The sequence below is a fragment of the Sceloporus occidentalis genome, unplaced genomic scaffold, assembly GCF_023333645.1.
Source record: "Sceloporus occidentalis isolate IW3139 unplaced genomic scaffold, rSceOcc1.0.p SCAF_5, whole genome shotgun sequence".
NCBI classification, from domain to species: Eukaryota; Metazoa; Chordata; class Lepidosauria; order Squamata; family Phrynosomatidae; genus Sceloporus; species Sceloporus occidentalis.
Genome location: NW_028316985.1, coordinates 11,287,879 through 11,307,693, shown reverse-complemented (window position 1 = coordinate 11,307,693; position 19,815 = coordinate 11,287,879). Strand labels below are relative to the sequence as shown.

At 43.9% G+C, this 19,815-nt stretch overlaps 1 protein-coding gene across 1 annotated transcript in view; it reads left to right on the top strand.

The window, feature by feature from the left end:
* The first annotated feature begins 16,093 nt into the window (after positions 1–16,093).
* The window catches only part of LOC149311661 (alpha-N-acetylneuraminide alpha-2,8-sialyltransferase-like), a 97,726-nt gene continuing 94,004 nt past the window's right edge, over positions 16,094–19,815 (top strand). Inside the window, exon 1 of the mRNA XM_089526594.1 lies at positions 16,094–16,389. Coding sequence (XP_089382720.1) covers positions 16,094–16,389 — 296 coding nt within the window. The remainder of the gene's footprint in view (positions 16,390–19,815) is intronic.

Below are 19,815 nucleotides of genomic sequence, written 5' to 3'. Positions count from 1 at the left end.
CCCCACAATAACAAGAAGAAAAAAGGGCTGTAGAAAATAAACCATGTGTGCTATTGCTTGCTAATGTAATCTTTTCCCTTACAATGTAAGGGAGAGTGGCAGAAAATGACAGCCATCATCTGCTACCTATCTCCTAAATGTTCTGTCCCACACTTTTCCCATCAATATTGTGATCATGCTCGCCACTTTGTTTCTTGGCCCAGAAATACCAGTCTTCACCGGACAATATGTGTTTGCCTTTATTATAAAGCAAACATTGGCCTCCAAAAGTTCTACTCTAGTTCTGACTAAAATCCAAGCAGGAGAAGAACTTAAGCCATCTACCTCTTTAGCCACTTGCATGTTCCATGGCTAAAGAGCATGCAAGTATTGTTATCTTGTTTCTTAGTGCCTCCTTTTTGGTTGACACACTCTGTGAATTGGCTGTTTTTACCACCACAAGCACAGTGCTTGTGGTGGTGAAAACAATGATGACAAGCAGAAACATGCTAAGCTGCAGCCACAGAGCTTGCCCTTTATCCTATTTCTTGCATGCTTCCTTCTTGCTCACACCAAAGACCAGAGTAACCAGGAAGACCTTGGAAGAAAACTTCCAGAATCCTTAAACCAGAATGAGTCAACACTGTGATGCACTAATAATAATAATAATAATAATAATAACAACAACAACCAATATGATCCTAGGCTGCATCAAAAGATGTAGTGTCTAGATCAAGGGAAATAATAGTGCCACTCCCTTCTGCTTTGGTCTGACCTCATCTTGAATACAGTTCAAGGGGAATACTGACAAGTTGGCGTATGTTTAGAGGAGGGTGACTAAAATGGTGAAAGGTCTGGAAACCTATGGAAAGAGCCCTGGTGGTGCAGTGGTTAAATGCCGGTATGACAGCCACAAGGTTGTGAGTTTGATGCCAGGGCTCCAAGGTTGACTCGGCCTTCCATCCTTTCGTAGGTCGGTAAAATCAGTTCCCAGCTTGTTGGGGACAGTTGGCTTACAGATTGTAACCTGCTTAGAGAGTGATGAGTTCACTGATAAGCAGTATGGAAATGTGCATGCTATTGCTATATTGAAAGGTCCTATGAGGAGCAGCTTAGGGGGCAGAGTATATTGAGCCTGGGGAAGAGAAGGTTAAGAGGTGATATGATGGCCCTGTTTAACTATTTGAAAGGATGTCATTGAGGATGGAGTAAATTTGTTTTCTGCTGCTCCAGAGGCAGAGACTGCACCTGCACTGTTGAACTAATCCAGTTTGACACTGCTTTAACTGTAACGGCTCCGTCCTATGAAATCATGGGATTTGTAGTTCGTTGTGACATCAGAGCTCTCTGACACAGGAGGCTAAATGTCTCACAAAACTACAATTCCCAGAATTCTATAGCATTTAGCCATGGTGTTTAAAGTAGTGTCAAACTGGATTATTGCTACAGTGCAGATGCAGCCAAGGACACGGAGCAGTGGATTCAAACTACAGGAAAAGAGATTCCACCTAAACATTAGGAAGAACTTCCTGTCACAAGAGCTATTCAGCAGTGGAATACACTTGCCTTGGAGGGTGATAGAGTCTCCTTTGGGGGTTTTAAAACAGAGGCTGGATGGCCATCTCTTGGGAGTGCTTTGATTTTGTATCTTTGCATGGCAGGGGGGTTGACTGGATGGCAAGCTGACACTTGATGGCCTCTTCTGACTCTATTATCCTGTGACTGTGCCCATGCAGCATGATTGCTGCTTACTGCCTAAGGGATTCTGGGAATTCTAGACCAAAACAATAGCTTCTCTATGGGTTGGCATGTAGATCTGAGAAAAGTCTGTCCACCCACAAATGGGTCTTTCTACTATTGCAGTACTGCCATCCTCTTTCAAATTAGTGGTAATAGCATCCTGGGGGCAGAGAGGAAGGCAACAGGTGGCATTCTTTAATCCCTTCACGTCTCCTTCTAGAAGAAAAGAAAAATAAATATTAAAGGATACATTAGAAGCTCCCAGCAGCCTCCAAAGAGCTCGCAGCCCATAATTTTCAGTCTTCAGCATGTTTCATGATACATATATTATCCATGGATTACTGGTTAAATTTCCTAACTCTTACAGTGCTTGCAAGTTCTGGTCATTCCACTATTGGTTGCATAGGGATAATATCCCACTCCTGTTGGCCCTCAGTCTGATAAAACAGCACTAGTACTCTTCTTATATTCTTAGGTCACTGAATGGTTGTACTAACTGGTCAGGGTAAGAGTGTCAGGAACAAAATGACAACAGGATACAGCTGCTATTTGTTGTTCTTGTGGTTGTGTGCCTTCAAGTTGTTTCCAGCTTATGACAACCTTAAGGCAAAGCTATCATGGGGTTTTCTTGGCAAGTTTCTTCAGATGGGGTTTGGCATTGCCATCCTCTGAGAATGAGAGTGTGTGACTTTGCCTAAGGTCATCCAGTGGATTTACGTGGCTGAGCTGGGATTTGAACCCTGGTCTCCAGAGTCATAGTTCCACACTCGGACCACTAAACCATGCTGGCTCTATACAGCTACTGTAGACGAAATGAAAAATTAAGTTAGGCATAGGCAAACCTTACCCAGGACCTAGGAGCAGGAAGAATTGTGTGTTGTACTAGTCCTAGACAGCCAAGGAAGCCATCTCCCAAACTAAATGGGAGGAGGAGCTGGGAGCTGGCTGAAGGAAGGAGAGGATAAGTAAGCAGTGGACTGAGGTACAGCAGTAGATAGAAGGTTTGAGTCAAAATCAGCAGGACAGACAATGAGTGATCAGTTGAGTTGGAAGAGACCTCATACTCCCAGGTTTCTAAGTGAGGCCAAAAGTGAGGCCAAAGGGATGCGTGAAAAACTTGTGGATAGAATATTTCACCTGAATGCATACAGTTGGCCCTCCACTTTTGCAGCTTTGACTTTTGTGCATTTGATGATTTGTGGATTTAATTGATATGTTCTCTCTAGGAATATCAAGATCCTCCAGTGTGACTCTGCTGAAGGTTGACTGTGGATGATCTAGAGAAAACACTTCCCTAGGCACTTGTAGGTCCTCCAGTGTGATTCTGTGGTCAACCTCCAACTGATATTGACCACAGAGTTGAACTGAAGGATCTAGAGATTCCTAGGGAGGTGTTTTCTCAGTTAAAAAGAAACAAACAGTGGTTTTTATTTGTGTTTTTTCCACTTTCGAAGGGGTCCTGAGCCCCTAATCCCAGTGAATGTAGAGAGCTCACTCCATGATGCCTTGGCCCTTCCTCCATGTTCCAGCTGCCATTGCTCTGGCCTCTGAAGGAGAGAAGAATAGACAGCATCTGCAGGATTTAATCCCCACCATCACCATTCCTGTTTTCTTCTATGTCGTGTCTTATGCAGATTGCAAGGCTGAGGGCAGGGACCTGCCAAATTAAATATTTGTAAGCTGCCCTGGGAGCCCTTTTGGCTGAAGAGGAGAGTACAAATATTCTAAAAGTTTGTTGTTGCTGTTGTTAACTGCTTTCAAGTCAGCTCCGACTCATGGTGACCCTGTGAATGAGGCACCTCAGAGCTCCCCTATTCTCCACTGCTCTGCTTATATCTTGTGGATTCATGTTTGTGACCTCCCTAACTGAGTCTATCCATCTGATGTGTGGTTTTCCTCTCTTTCTACTGCCCTTCACCTTTCTTAGCATTTTCATCTTTTTGAGTGAATCATGCCTTCTCATGATGTGGCCAAAATATGATAGCCTCAATTTCATCATCTTGGCTTCCAGGGAGAGTTTTGGTTTGATCTGTTCTAGGACCCATTTGTTGTCTTTTTGGCCATCCACTGTATCCTCAACACTTCTCCAGCACCACTTCTCAAATGAAAATGTGTACTAAATAAAGATGTGTACTAAATAAAGTACACAAATGAATAAGGTCTACCCACATGCAGCATTGAAAGACAGAATACCAATGCCTGAGGATGAGGAACAACACGACAGTTCAGTGTCAAGAATATCCAGCCAAAATGCAGCCAGGGATGCTTAGTGACCTTCAAGGTATCTTTTCTGGCTGCATGCTTAGATCCATCAAGTGTCAGCTTGCCAGTGCCAATGTCTTCAGGTAATCAATGTCTGTGCTGGAAAATCTATCCAAGATTTTACATCTTGGGGAGGGGCTGGATGGAAAGCCACAGTTTCATAGCTTGTGGATTTCGAAGCTTAGCTTATCCCTGGGATGGAGCAAACACCTCATGGGGTTAATCATAATTATCCAAGATGTTTTTTCTTCCCACTGTTCTCCCCATATGGGACCTGAGGTGGCTCACCGTATAACTTAATTCAAAATACGTACAGTTAAAACTATGAATAGCACAAAAGCAATCATAATAAATATATCAATTTTTAAAAATGTTTGAAAGGCAGTTGAAGCATAATAATGATAAAAATAAAGTATATCCAGTTAAAAGACTTTTTGCAGCGACTATTTAACAATCAAAGGCTGGGAGGGGAGGTCTTCACCTGACATCAGAAAAAGAGTAGAGAAAGAGCCAATCTAGTCTCCCATGGAGGGAGATTCCATAGCCTGGGACCCACCCCAGAGAAGGGCCTCTGGTGTGAACTCACCAAATGTACCTGTGATGATGATGGAGAAAAAGCAAGTCTTTAGCAGGCTTATATTGGGAAATAATGTCTTTCACACAGTCTGGACCCATATCCTATGGAGAAGCAACATACTTGGGATACCTTCCCACAAAGAAGGAATATAAGCATCAGTTTCCCATACAGGTGAGGATGGAGGCTTGATCTGTGTCTGTAAGTTGTTTCAAGCAAGGCTGCCCAGACAGAGCAAGTCATCAATTACAAGTGAGGTAATTATATGCAACTTGTCTATATATTATATAATGAATGGAAACAAAGCTACTGTATGGGTACAATGAGTAATATCTGCAATTACTTTATAGGTTATTGTGGTGAGCATTTCAACAACATTTTAGAAACATTTTGACAGGAACATAGAATCATAGCCTCCATCCACACTGCAGAAACAATCCAGTTTGGCACCATTTTAACCTTTCAGTGCTATGGAATCCTGGGATTTGTAGTTTTGTGAGATATTTAATCTTCTCTGTCAGAGAGCTCTGACAATGCTAGAAATAGAGCGAGTGAAGGAAAATTTCATTGGCAAGGCAGAATTCTTATTGCGAGGCTGTTTCCTCAATTTGCCCCTCCTTAGTAGCTACATCTCTGTTGTGGCTCACTTTGCTAAGCACTGTAACTTGTGGGTGTGTATCATTCATCCCTCTCAATATTGCGACTCCCAGCATTCCTCACAGTGTTTGTGCTGGCTAGGGCTAATGGTGCTTGCGGTCCCACAGTATCTGGGGGGCCATATGGTGACCACCTCTGCACTGTAATCTGAACAAGTTACTTGTTAAAAGTAACTTTCCAAGCTCTGAGCCCCAAAGGAGCAGGCAGGGAGTCAACACAATGAGAGACTACAAACATCATGTGAATTGGCTCTGAGCCTGCATTTCCTATCCAAATATATGCAAGAGGAATTGGGTCCTGTGAAAAATTAACCCTTGAACTTTTCTTCCTCCATCACTTCTATCAGGTGATTCCCTCCCAAGTTACTGTTGTTGCTGCTGGCTGTGCCAGAGGTATGGCTGCTTTTCCTCCAAAGCATAAAGTAGACCTCTGGAATTTCAAGATAAAATGGGAAAAGGAGACAGTGGGATTGGAATACTTCCACAAATTCTAACTTATTAGCAGAGGTTTGAACAGACATAATGGTCTCTTAATATAGTACATATATGAATTGGGTGATTTCAAAAAAGATTCTGCCTTCAGCAGAACCAAGTTTTCTGAAAGCAGAATGTACTTTTAATACTTCAGAGCTAACTTAACAGCCTAGCATCCCTGAGCACAAACTTAACAGATGCTAGAATATTTATGGTAAGAGCAGCTCTTTGAAGGTTTGCAGCCAGTATTATGACTGTAGCCAGAATCCTATTGGTGTCCCACTGTTTTCTAACTGTTTTCCCTTACACATGAGGTTTTACTTTTTTGGCTGATTTGCAGTTCAATTCACGGTTGCATAAGTAGAGCTCCACAAATGTAACCATTTTATATGGGCCTAGTTCATATTGTTAGTCCCAACTAGAGCAGAGCCATTGAATCAATAGGATTTTCCGGCTGGATGATTCAGTGTGTCTATGCCAGCTGGAACTAACCAACAGGGTTCAAGCCATGTAGCTGAATCTTGTTGGTTATAACTATTCAAGGTGCATAACCATTCATGCCTTCAATGCATCACTTATTTCACTGGGACTGCAGAAAAAGTCACTGTGCATTCCTCATTGCACACATGGACATGAAGCAAGAACATTGGCAGATGTGGGTTTCACATTGTTGATATTCATTGGTGGGGTGGCTCACCCACCCCACTATTACATGAATGTAGGTTTCCTTCATGAAAACATGATGGAGGAACTTGCCGTGGCTTTTTTCCCCTCTTTATTATACTTCACTTCTCCCACCCCACAAATATTTTGTTGTGTGCTTTTGAGTCATTTCTGACTTGCGGCAACTCTAAGGCAACTCTATCATGGGGTTTTCTTGGCAAGATTCATTCACAGGGGGGATGCCATTGTCTTCCTCTGAGGCTGAGAGAGTGGGACTTGCCTAGGGTCACTAGTGGGTTTCTACAGTCGAGTGGTAATTTGAATTCTGGTCTCCAGAGTCCTAGTTCATTATTCAGAATGTGAAAGCAGCAGCAAGGCAGGATTTCAGCTACCAAGGAGCCGAAACTTTTTGGGACTATTTAAAGACACTTGAGAAATGATGTGCCAAGTGGGTCAACATCAGGATGTATATGTGAAACAGCATGTAAATTTCATGGCTTTAGGCCATTCTCTTCTTGGTTGGGCCAAGGTCTTTTCAGCACCTCTTTGTACACCAAGCTGGTTCTCCTGCAAATATATAGAGTGGGCCCTTGGTATCTGCTGAGGTTTGGTTCCAAGACCCTCCCATGGAAACCAAAATCCTTGAATCCTCAAGTCCCACTGAATATAATGTCATAGTAAAAGGTTGTCCCTAATATAAGATGGCAAAATCAAGCTTGGCTTTTTAAAATGTATATATTAGCTGTGGATGCTTGAACCTGTGGATAAAGAATTCATGAATATGGAGGGCCATCTGTAACTGTGTACAGTAAGCCATCCATATTCACTGGACTTAGGATCATAGGACCCTCGTGAATGTGGGGAAATGGCAAATAAAAAACACATTTCTTTAAAATGGAATCATGCTATATGATCTACAAATGCCTAGAGAAGTAATTTCTCTAGGAATCTGTAGGTTCTCCTGCATGACTCTATGGTCAACTCCAGAACAGTCACACTGGAGATTCTTAGAGATAACATAAATCAAATCAGTGAATAATCAAATCTTCTAAAGTCAAAGCCACAAATGTGGAGGACTGACTATGTAAACCTGAGGTTTGAATATTGCACTTATCAATGCATCTGAGGAAGCATTTTAATCCATGAAAACCCATAGTTAAATAAACCAGTTAAAGATGCCCTTATACTCTTTTCCCTCCTTTCTTCCTTTCTTCTTACACAGAAACAGACTAACAGACAGAATTCATGGGAAAAGATGGCTTTCGAGCAAAATTGGCCAGTAGGGTGTGCCAGAGAGCAAGGCAAGCATGGAGGAGACACTGAGAGACGTGCCACACCTTCTATTATTCAATGAAATCTCTGTATTCCGACACTTCTTTGAAACTGGAGAAAGCTGCCAGTGTCACAAGCATAGAGCAATGCCTCTGCTTCCCCTTTGATCAATACCAACTGATTCTCATTTTTAGTTTTGTTTTGTTTCAAAAATTTGCCCTCACTTGATACTTGATCAATAAGCAAAGCTGATGCAGCTATACCTGGATGCGAAAGCAGACATATCAGACTGTGGGTAATCCATGCAGACACAATGCAGGGTGTTGCAATGGTGTGGGTGAACACCAGGCCTTGGTTGAATGAAATCCTGATGGGAGTTTATCCTTTATTAGAGAAGCATAACAGGAAAACCTCAAGTCTTTCATGAAGAGAAGCCACAGTCAGTAAGGTAATGAATCAACTCAATAAAAAGGAGGAGATGTCCAAGGTGCTCATCTTATTTGGGAGATCAGGTTCAGCACCATGGACAGCTCATTTAAATTTTGAACTGAAACCTGGAATAATGCTTTCTCCCATACATCCAGATAAGGAAGCCTCCAGACACTGGCAGCCCAGTCTTTCAGCAGCATTACCAATGGCACACACTATTGTAAATAGCAGCTGTTAATTACAAATGTAAGAACCCATGGTTTAAAAAGCTTCATTGGCTGATTTCTGCCAGTCAAAGAGCCCCTTGGAAAAGTAGGGTCTCTTCATTGTGATCTATGTTGTGGTGGTGGTTGTGGAGCATGGAGAGGGATAAAAAAGAAAAGAAATGGCAGGAGTGTTATGAGGCAATTGAAAGATTCAAGGCACAGGCCCATGGGACACACATTGGCATAAAATGTACACATGCCAATTTGCACGTACAGATGCAAATTCTGGCCGACTTTCAGAAAAACTCTCTCTTTTTTGCTTCAGATGAAGGACACAGAGGAGCTATGGGTGGGCAACATTGGGGAAAGAAAGAAGAGGGGAATTTCAGCAGTGGGAGGTGAAAAGAAGATCGCATGAGAGTTAGAAAGCCAAAAAGCATTCATGGAATGGAGGCTGGAAAAGTAGGAGGCTTGTGTACTGGACCCAGTCTTTCCTACTGTTTGTTAGAGTCAGAGCATTTTGGCAATACCTACAGCATTGAAACGGTTGTTGAAATAAAGTCCAACAACATCCAAAATCCAGAAAACAGTGATACCTTTATTGGACCAACTAAAATTCACAAAATACATGTTGCAAGCTTTTGAAGCTCCACTGGCTTCTTCATCAGGCAAAGATATTAAAAATCATACAGGAGGAAAAAAATTATGATGATCTTAGTCACAAACCTGCATTTTGTCAAGATGTGGCTGTTCTCAGTTCCGATGGTTCTGGAGGGAAATCCATGCAGGTTGTCCTCTCCTTTTTCTGGCTCTGTAGGTACCCCAGGAAATGAAATTTTAAAAAGTTCCATTAGCAAGGCAAAAAGAAATGCTCCTCTTGAGATCCAAGTTGCCTCCATCCTTTTTGAAGCTACAAACTTCTTTGTGAGGCAGAGAGCGTCGAATTTCTAAAGAAGCCCTCCATGTTTTTGCATTAAGAAACATTTTTTAAAACCAATTTTTTTGGGGGTGTTTTGGTAGAACATGACAAAAAAAGACCATTTTAAAAATCCTTGTTGGAGGTAGAAACCTCAAATGGTTAAGTCCCAGCCCATTGGCCCTTTCTTTAGGTTTCTGCTGATGCAGCTAAAATATTGTATCTTCCAAAACATATCCAGCAGTAGCCATGTTGGCCATGTAGCAAAGCACAATAACATCCAAAATCCACAAAATGGTAATTGGCCCAAAACCTTCTTCATTGGGCCAGCCAAAATGCACCAATACACATTGCAAGCTTCTAGAGCTTGTTGAAAAATGACATTGTCAGTTTTATTTTGGTTTTATTTCCAGCTACTTCTCTAATTTTGCCCAACTTGGAATATGCCTTTCTTTATGCAGCAGCTGCAGACTGTGTCAACACATTTATCAAGCAGGATATCATATCCCCCAGGTTCCTTTTTGGTCAGTCTCAGCTAGTTCAGCTCTTGTTGATGTTTAAGTGGTGTTGGGGATTTTTATTCTCTTCAGTATTGAGTATTCCTTACTTTATACATGCTTACTTTGAATCCCAGTTGTCATTTTAATGCCCACCTCCACTTTGGGGCAAAAAATCCTTTAGATCTCTGCTACCAGTATGTTCTAATCACCCCAAATAAAACGATGGAGCACAATATACAATCAGGTCAGAGTTTTATTCCCAGCTTAGCCATGAAACTCACTGGGTGACCTTGGGCATGTCACATGCTCTCAGCCTCAGGGGAAGGCAATACCAAACCTCCTCTGAACAAATCTTACCATGAAAACCCCGTAATACTAAAACCCTGTTACCTTAGGGCTGATTACTGAGCTCTGCCAGTGCCTCTGCGGAAGTGGATTACAATTGGAAGGACCATACCAAAATAAATGGAGTAATGCTAAAGGTGTCACAAAACTCCATTTTTCCTTCTTTCCTTCCTTCTCTTTTAATACTGAAATAGACTTAAGTTTACTAAGGAAAATGTTTATAAGACTCCAATGGAAAGTACAGCTGCAAATCTGTTGTTCCACTACCCACTTCCCTATTTCAGTTCTCCATTCCTAGATCATGGATGCTACATGAACTCTTACCAGCTGTCTCTTCCCTCCAAGGCAAAATAAAATGGAGTTTTAAAAGCAGGCCTCTTAGATATGATATCAGTATCCCTTATTCTGTATTATTTGATTGTAGCTAGACCATAGTACCTTTAAACCCTATAGTTATAAGGCTCTTATGTCTGAATTCCTTATACTATATGCTTCACGCTGCATTTGAATAACTGGCCATGATGGCTGGGAGTTTCTGGGAGATTATTTTTTTTAAAGTCACATTTCTAAACTTTGAGCAAGAGGATCCCTTCTTTGTGGACTGCGGCTCCTACTGATGCTTTGGGGACTGGAGTACTAACTCGATATATTATTGACACTCAAAGACAGTATGGTGTACAGATTACAATGCTAGATTGTGACTGAGGAGGTCCAGATACAAACTTCCAAGATGAGACTTGAAAATGTCTCAGGTGGCCTTGAGCTAGTCATTCGCTGTCTCTCAGGCTTCTCTACCTCACAGGGTTGTTGTGAGGATCACGAGCAAGAAAAAGAGGAAAGCCATGCATGCTACCCTGCATTTGGTTAAGGAAAGCAGGGGAGAAAGGATTACAAACAACAAAGCGAGAATAATTTGGCTCATGAAGGGGAATTCTACAGGGTAACTCTGGAGTAGTACAGGAGAAGCAAAACTGGTGGGAGGAGAAAAGAAAGAACAAGGGATAGGGAAGAGAAAGAAATGTTCACCATTGTCACCCTCTCTCCACCTCCTCTCTATTTCTGCCAGCCATACACAGCCATAAAATGCCAGCCATTGCAGGCCATTGGGGCAACCAAAGGCAAATACCTGTTGCTCATTGCCAGCTGTTTTGAGCCATTTCCTCACCATTCCTCTCTGTCTCTTGTGCTGTTATACTTGCTATATGGCAACAGAGACTGCAGTTAAGAAATAAGATGAAGACTAGGAATGGGAAGGGCCGCAATGAAAGCACTAGACAAGATCCTAAAGTGTAAAGATGTACATCTGAGCACTAAAGTTAGAATCATCCAAGCCATTCTAGTTCCCATCACCATGTATGGATGTGACAGCTGGACAGTGAAGAAAGCAGACAGAAAGAAGATCAACTCATTTGAGATGTGGTGCTGGAGAAGAGTGCTGAGGATACTGTGGATGGCCAAGAAGACAAACAAATGGATCCTAGAACAGATCAAACCTGAACCCTCCCTGGAAGCCCAGATGATCAAATTGAGACTGTCATACTTTGGCCACATCATGAGATGGCATGAATCAAGATCTCCCTCTGTGGGTGGATCAAGTGGGCAATCTGGTTTTGCAAGGCTGTGGCAGAAAGCCAACAACTGGGTAGAAGATGGAGCTTTCTGTGAGTAGGCGCATTCAATAATATAATGATATTAGGCTGCTTGCCAACTGGCTGATAAGATCAGATTATCTCAGCATTTTGAAATCTGCTCTGGCTTCCATTCTGTTTTTGAACCCATTTCAGTTTTAAAACTTTTAAAGCCCTAAATTCTTGGGGTCAAGTTACCTGTGGAGAAGGTCCTCCTTCTGAATGGGGTGAGTCAAGTGGGTACAAGTAAGAAGACCTGTGGCGGATGCTCAAACCACTACACCATGCTGTCTCTCATTCAATGCTTGCTTTAAGAGAAGTGCTATACAGTGGTCTGTGACACACCTTCAAGTCAACTTTGCAAGAGCAGGATATCATGCCAAGCACCTGCAGTTTTGTCTTATAACTCTGCAGTGTAGTACTATTAACTACACAGTTAATAGTACTAGGATTCCATTTTAACAGCCATGGTTTCATACTATGGAATCCTGGGATTTGTAGTTTTAAGGGAGGGACATTTAAGAATTCTCAACCAGAGAGCTCTAGTGTCCCACCAAACTACACATTTCAGAACTGCATAGGAAGCAGCCATGGCAAGTAAGGTGGAATCCTATTGTTATAACTGTGTAGTGTTAAAGGATCCAGAGACAACATAACTTCTTCTGCATGGTGTCAGTCAACCAGACCTCAATACCATAAAAATATTAGAACAGATTAGAAAGGAGCCTCTTGTCTGGATGGCAATGCAACGATCAGTAGGAACTAGCATGGGTTTGTCAAGAAGAACTCCTGCTAAACTAATCTCGTATGTCTTTTTAAAACAAGTCACTAGTTGATGGGAATGCTGTAGATGCTGTTTATCTGAAGTTCATCAAAGCACTTGATGAAATCCCCTGTGATATTTTGATTAATTAATGTGGAATAGATTTAAAAAAACCACCATCAGATGAACCCGTAATTGGTTTGAAAACCACGTTCACAGAGTTGCCATCAATGGTTGAGCTTCAAAATGGAGTCTCGAATGGAGTGCTGCAGGGTTCTGTCCAGGAGCCGTCACTCTTCAACCTTTTTATCAATTACTTAGATCATTGGGGAGAGGCAATCCTGATCAGGTTTGCAAAAGATACAAAACTGGGAGGGGTAGTTAACACATTGGAAGATACTGTTTAAGTATACACACTGAGGATGTTTTCTGCTGCGCCAGAGACTAGAATGGATGCAAGCTACAGGAAAAGAGACAGTTGTTTAATAGTGGAACACATTTCCTCAGAGAGTGGTGGAGTCTTCTTTCTTGGAGGTCTATAAACAGAGGCTGGATGGCCATCTCACAGGGGTGCTTTGATTGAGAGTTCCTGCATGGCAAGGGGGTTGGACCGGATGGCCCTCGTGGTCTCTTCCAACTCTATGATTCTATGATTCTAAGAAGAAAAAACAAAATGACTAGATAAAACTAGGAAATAGGAAATTGGGTTGAAACTAATAGAATGAAATTCAGTAGGACAAATGAAGAAGTCAGAAACCAAATGCATAGGTATAGGAAGGGGCATACTGAGCTTAGAAGTACAAATGGGGGACCTTGGGATTATTGTTGATCGTAAACTGAAGATGGCCCAGCAGTGTGATGCTGCAGCAAAGAAAGCAAATAATATCCTAACCTGCATTAACAGAGCCATGGTTTCCAAGCCAAGAGGGGGGAAACCCAATTTCCACTATATTCTGCCCTAATTAGGCCTCATCTGGAGCATTTTGCTCATTTCTGGGGGTCTCATTTCAAGAAGGATATAGACAAGTTGTCCTCCTCTGAACCTGCTCCAATTTGCCTATGTTGTTGTTGCGTGCCTTCGAGTTGTTTCCAACTTGTGGTGACCCTGTCACAGGGTTTTCTTGGCAAAATTTGTTCAGAGGGGGATTGCCTTTGCCACCCTCTGAGGCTGAGGGAGTGTGACAAATGGGGATTCGAACTCTGGTTTCCAGAGTCACAGTCCAACATTCAAAACCCCTACACCACACTGGGCCCACGACAAACTCAAATTCCCAGGACTCCATATCCTTGAGCCAGACAAGAGTTAAAGCGGTGCCAAACTGGGTTATCTCTCTCCAGTGTGGATGCAGCCTCATGGCTGCTGCAGAGATTTAAGTAGGATTTTATAAAACAGAAAGAGGAACAAAGGCCCAGCAGAAGCAAGGAGGCACAGGGCTCCCCCAAAGCTCCCTTCTGGGGGGATTTTGGCGGGAAGGGAAGGCTGAGGAGGGGAAATGGGAGGGCGGTGTGTTTGTGTTTGTGTGCCCAGAGGAAACACATGGCCCCCAACTTTAGGCCTCTCCCTCCTCCACTCCACCATTTTGCATCTCTTTCTCTCTCCCCCCATTTTCTCCATTTCCAGGTCAGTCAAGAAAGGAAAGTGAAGGGGAAGCGCCACCTCAGCAGTCCCAGGAAGAGGAAGGAAGGAAGGAGGAAGGAAGAAGGAAGGAAGGGATAGAGAAAAAAAGGAAAAGGAAGGAAGGAAGGAAGGAAGAAGGAAGGAAGGAAGGAAGGGATAGAGAAAAAAAGGAAGAGGAAGGAAGGAAGGAAGGAAGGAGGAAGGAAGGAAGGAAGGAAGGAAGAAGGAAGGGATAGAGAAAAAAAGGAAGAGGAAGGAAGGAAGGGATAGAGAAAGGAAGGAAGGAAGGAAAAGAAAGAAAGAAAGAAAGAAAGAAAGAGGAAGGAAGGAAAACAAAGGAAAAAGAAAGAAAAAGAAAGAAAGACGAAGGAAGGGAAGAAGGAAAAGAAAGAAAGACAGAAAGGAAGGAAGGAAGAAAAAGAAAGAAAGTTGAAGGAAGGGAGGAAGAAAGGAAGGAAACAACGAATGAAAGAAGAGTAAGAAAGGAAAGAAAGAATAAGAAAGGAAGAAAAGAAAGAAAAAGAGGAAAGAAGGAAGAAAAGAAAGAAAGGAATAGAAAGGAGAAAGAAAGAGAGGGAAGGGAGGAAGGGGGAGAATGGCAAAATAAAATAAAAATTAAATTATTTTTTAAAATCTCCTCTCAGCAACAACAACAACAATGACAATAACAATAACAATAGCCCTAATGGTCGGACGGAGCCTGGCTCTTGAGGCTCTAAGGGGAGGAAGAGGAGGAGGAGGAGGCAGGAGCTGCAAAGGGAGGGAAGGGAGTCTTTGGCCCAGGCGCCCTCCTCTCTCTTGGCAGGAGATGATGGTGATGATGATGATGATGATGACGAAGAATGGGTGAACCCAGCCCAGGTGTGCGGTGTGTGAGCAGTTGTGCATCTTCCAGTCATTCCCTACTGATGGCGAGCCTAAGGCCACCCTCTCCTGGGTTTTCAGGGAGAGTTTAATGTCATTGCTTTCCTCTGAGGCTGAGAGTCGGACTGAGGGACCCAGTGGGGGGTTGAATGGCCCAGCCAAGATTGGAACCCTGGTCTCCAGAGTCATTGTCCCACACTGACACCACTACGCCACGCTGCCTCTAGTTATCCATCTATCTATACACACACCTGTGTTTGTGCGTTTGTGAATATATATCTATACACTCCCATATATATGTATATAGTGTATATGTATACACACACACACGTTTGTGTGTATATATATATATAGATGAAGGTGTGTGTGTGTGTATACATATACATATATATATATACACACACACACATATATACACGCACATGTGTTTGTGTGCATATGTAATATATATATGTGTGTGTGCACATATATATATATATATATATATACATACATATATAAGGTTGTGTGTTTGTATGTGTATATGTCTATACATACACATCCTATATATAAATATATGCATATGTACACACACATACACGTCTCTCTCTCTCTCTCTCTCTCTCTCTCTCTCTCTATATATATATATATATATATATATGAGTCTGTGTGCATATGTATACATCTTTCTCTCTCTCTCCAGACACAGCCTCCCCTCTCTCTTTCCTTTTGGAAGGAGGCGAGGAAGAGAGAGAGCAGCAGAGAGAAAAGGGGAGAAAGAAAGAAAGAAAGAAAGAAAGAAAGAAAGAAAGAAAGAAAGAGGGGCAGGCGACCCAGGGAGAGGGGGGGGGGGTCTGCTGGTGCTGCCTCTCTCTCCCTGCCCTGGCCTGGACTCCTCCTCCTCCTCCTCCTGCTGCTGCTGCTGCTCTCCCTCCTTTGGGCTCCTTTGGCCTCCTCCTCCTCCTCCTCCTCCAGGAGGACCCTGAGCAGAAGAGCAGCAGAAGAGGAGGAAGGGGCCCTCCTCCTCCTTTTATGGGGGGCCCTGGGGCTCCGGAGGAGACAGAAGAGCCCACCCCCAGAGCCTCCTCCTCCTGCTGCTGCTGCTGCTCCTTGCTTGGCGTCCAGCCCCAGAGAAAGAGGAGGAGGAGGAGGAGGAAGAGGAGGAGGAGGAGGTGGGGGGCTGCGGGCATCTCCTCCTCCTCTCCCTCTCCTTAGGACCCCCGCCATGCGCCTGGCCAGGGACTGTGCTCCTGCTTCTCCTCCTTCTCCTTCTTCTCCGGGGGGCAGCTGGATGGCGCCCTGCCTCCGGCGTTGCTGCTGCTGCTGCTGCTGCTGCAGAGGCCCCCCCCGCGGCTGCCGATGGCCGGTGGGCGCCAGCGCCTTGGCCTTCTTTGTCCTGGGCTGGCTCTACATCTTCCCCGGCTACCGGCTCCCGGACCAGGCGGCCATCGTGCGCGGAGTGCGGCTCCAGCAGGGCGGCCAGCCCTGGAGCAGGAACCTCAGCGCCGGACGAACCTTCAGGTCAGCCCCAGCCCCAAAAGAAGCCTCCTCCTCCTCCTCCTCCTGCTCCTGCTCCGCCTGGCTGGCCTTCTCCTTGGGGGCTTCCCAGCAGGGCTTCCTGGGCCAGGGTCTCCAGAAGGGGCTTCCGAGGCTGAGAGAGGGCCACTTGCCCCAAGGTCAGCCACTGCTCTCCAGAGTCCAGCACTCCAAACCGGCATCTGCATCTTTGTCTGTCTGTCCATCCATCATCTATCCATCCATCCGCCTGCCTGCCTTTCTCTCTTGCCCTGCCTTCCTTCCTTCCTTCCTTCCTTCCTTCCTTCCCTCCCTTTCTTTTTCCTCCCTTCTCCCTTCCTCCCTCTTCCTTCCTTCATCCCTTCCTTATTTCTCCCTCCCTCCCTCCCTCCTTCCCTTTCTTTCTTTCTTTCTTTCTTTTTCTTTCTTTCTCCCTCTTTTTTCCTGCTTTCTCCCCCCTCCCTCTTTCTTTTTTCTTCCCTCCCCCTCCCTTTCTTTCTTTCTTTCTTTCTTTTTTTCCTCCCTCCCTCCCTCTTTCCTTTTCAGTCTGTTGGAACTTGGTTTCGCGGAGGACCCTTCCTTGCCTTGCCTTGCCTTGCCCTCCTCCGCAGCCCTGGAGACCCCTGGGTGACCTTGGCCAGGTGCCACTCTCTCAGCCTCAGAGGAAGGCTAGCAGACCCCGCTCAGAGCCACTCTTGCCATGAAAGCCCCGAGAGAGGTCCCCCTTCGGGTTGCCATAAGTCAGAAGTGACTGGGAGGCAGACACTCAAAGGGCGACATGCCAAGCCCCCCAGCTGTTTCCTCCGCATCCTCTTCCCTTCTTTCGGGGGGGGGGGGCATCTTGGGCCCGAGAGGAAGAGAGACGAGGCGGAAGGTCTCCAAGGCTCAGAGAGCATTTCCTTTGGGTTTCTTAAGGGACCAGCAAAGCAACGGCTTAGATTTGGGGAGGGTTTCCTTTCTCTCCATCTCTTCTGTGCCCACTTCAGCTCTTCTTGCATCCGCAAAGTTCTTCCTTGACCCTTCAGTGGATTCCTGAATGGAGCGGCTCACATGGCCGCAATGTGGCTGCACTGATTTTCCTTCCTTCCTTCTCTCCTCCTCTGGGGATCCATCTCCTTTCCCTGATTCTCTCCATTTAAAAATGCAAATTCAAATATACCATACTGGCCCATCAACAAATAGGTAAACATGCATGGGGTTAAGCCTTGTCAAGTTAGGCTGCATAAGTAATATATGTTGTTGTTGTTGTTGCTGCTGCTGCTGTTGTTGTTGTGTGCCTTGAAGTCATTTCCAACTTATGGCAATACAAACTCATCACAGGGGTTCCTTGGCAAGATTTGTTCAGATTTGCCATTGTATGTGAGAGTATATGACTTGCCCAAGGTTTCCGTAGCCGAGTGGAGATTTGAACCCTGGTCTCCACAGCCAACACTCAAAGCATTGCTCCACCCTGGCTTTTACTTTCCAATATGAGGGACTAGCAATTCCCTCTGCATATGCCAGGGACTGGTACCATATTTGTGCCCGGTAGCCATATTCCCCCCCCCTTTTTTTTCCCCTGGAAACTCTTCAGGAACCAGTGGCTGATGGTCTGGGGCTGATAGTCCAAGGACTATCACCTTGTGTACATTAGTATATGGCTCGCCCAAGGGTTTTCCTAAGTATATGACTTGCTGTCTAGTTGTGTATCTGTGCTTACATTCAGAGTCAATCCCATAGGACTGCAGCCTGAGCAGCTTGATGTCACTTTAACTGCCAATGGAGTTTATCAGACAAGGGAAATTGGAAGTATAATCCAATGGCAATCTGAGCGCAATCATGGGGTTTTACGTTATTGTGTGATAGCTTACCACACGCAAATTTGGGCAATGGCATGCTATTTTTGGGCAATGGGAAGCCAGTTTGGATGCAATTCGCATTCATGTAAATTTGCTGAACTAGTGAATTCACTTAAATGCGTTCTGGCCTCACTTTCTTTTCATTCGAAATTAAGAGAAATTCCTCACATGTGATAAACTCCAATGTGTCTCAGTTCTCTTATGTAGCCTCATGAGATACCAGAAAACATGCAAAAGAGAATCCCTATTATTTCACCAAACTAAAACTACAGGATTTCATAGAATGACTCCATGAGATTTAAAGTGGTATCAAACCGCTATAATTCTGTCATGTTGACACAAAACATGAGCGTATGTATAAAACATCAGATATAGATAGATTGCCCTGAATCCTCTTGGTTAGTCCCAACCAGAGTAGATCTACTGAACCAGTTGTTTAATGGTGAGTCAATAGAGGCAGAGAAATCCTATTGATTCAGTGGGTTTACTCTATTTGAGACTAACTAAACAGAATCCAGTATTTGTGACATCATAAATCTTGTCCTTACATCATTCTTAATTGTAAAAGATGCTTAATTTTCTTCCCAGAGTGGTGAATTGATGATAAGAAGTTCTGTTCTAGATCAGATGAAGGCGTAACAGAGTCTAGTATTTTATTTTAATTTTTTTATAAGCTACAATTGCAATCCCTTCATTCCTGCAAATGGCTCTCTGTCTGTCTGTCTCTCCTGTTCCCAGTTTTATCCTTAAAACCAACCCTGTGAGGTAGGACAGGCTAAGAGAGTGTGTGTGAGAGAGACTGGCCCAGGGTCACCTTTTGAGTTTCATGTCTTGAACCAACAACTCCCAAGCCACCAGCCAAAAGTCTCCCAAATGTACCAGAGTGGCTGCCCCATTTCTGGCCAGCCCTATGTCCCTTTGGGGAAACTCACAAGCAGAATGTAAAAGTGATGGCCACTTTTTATTGTTGACTGCAGCCTCACCTGCTTTGGCTCGTCTTGTATCTGCAAAGTTTTTCCTTGTACAGGTTATACAGATACACTGCAAGTGAACATGGAAAATCAATTTTCCCCAGTTAAAAACCTCTGAAAGGCCTATCCTTTAACCTGTTAAAAAAAAAATCTAAGAAACTCTCTTTATTTTTTGCTGCTGTCTCAAGGTTGATTAATACATTTTGCATATGATAAGCTGTATTCTGTATTAATTCTCCCAATTCATCCTTGCAGCAGACTTTTCCATAGATAGAGAATATGTGTAGTGGTGATGGTTTCATAAAACCAAGCTTTGTTCTTAAAGGCATCAGATCCCTTCAGATCTTGAAACTAAGCAGGATCAGCCCTGGTTAGTACTTAGATGGGAGACCGCCAATGTATACCAGGTGCTGTAGGCTGTATTCAGAGGAAGCAACTGACAAACCTTCTATTCCTTGCCTAAGAAAACCCTTTGAAATTCATGGGGTCACCATAAATTGACAGGCGACCTGAAGACACGTACGCACAGTCAGCAGAACATTGCGTGACCATAAAAATCATGAAAATCATTCTGGGGTGAATAGCAACAGTGCCTGGCTCTGAAAGGGCAGAGGAGGGAGGTT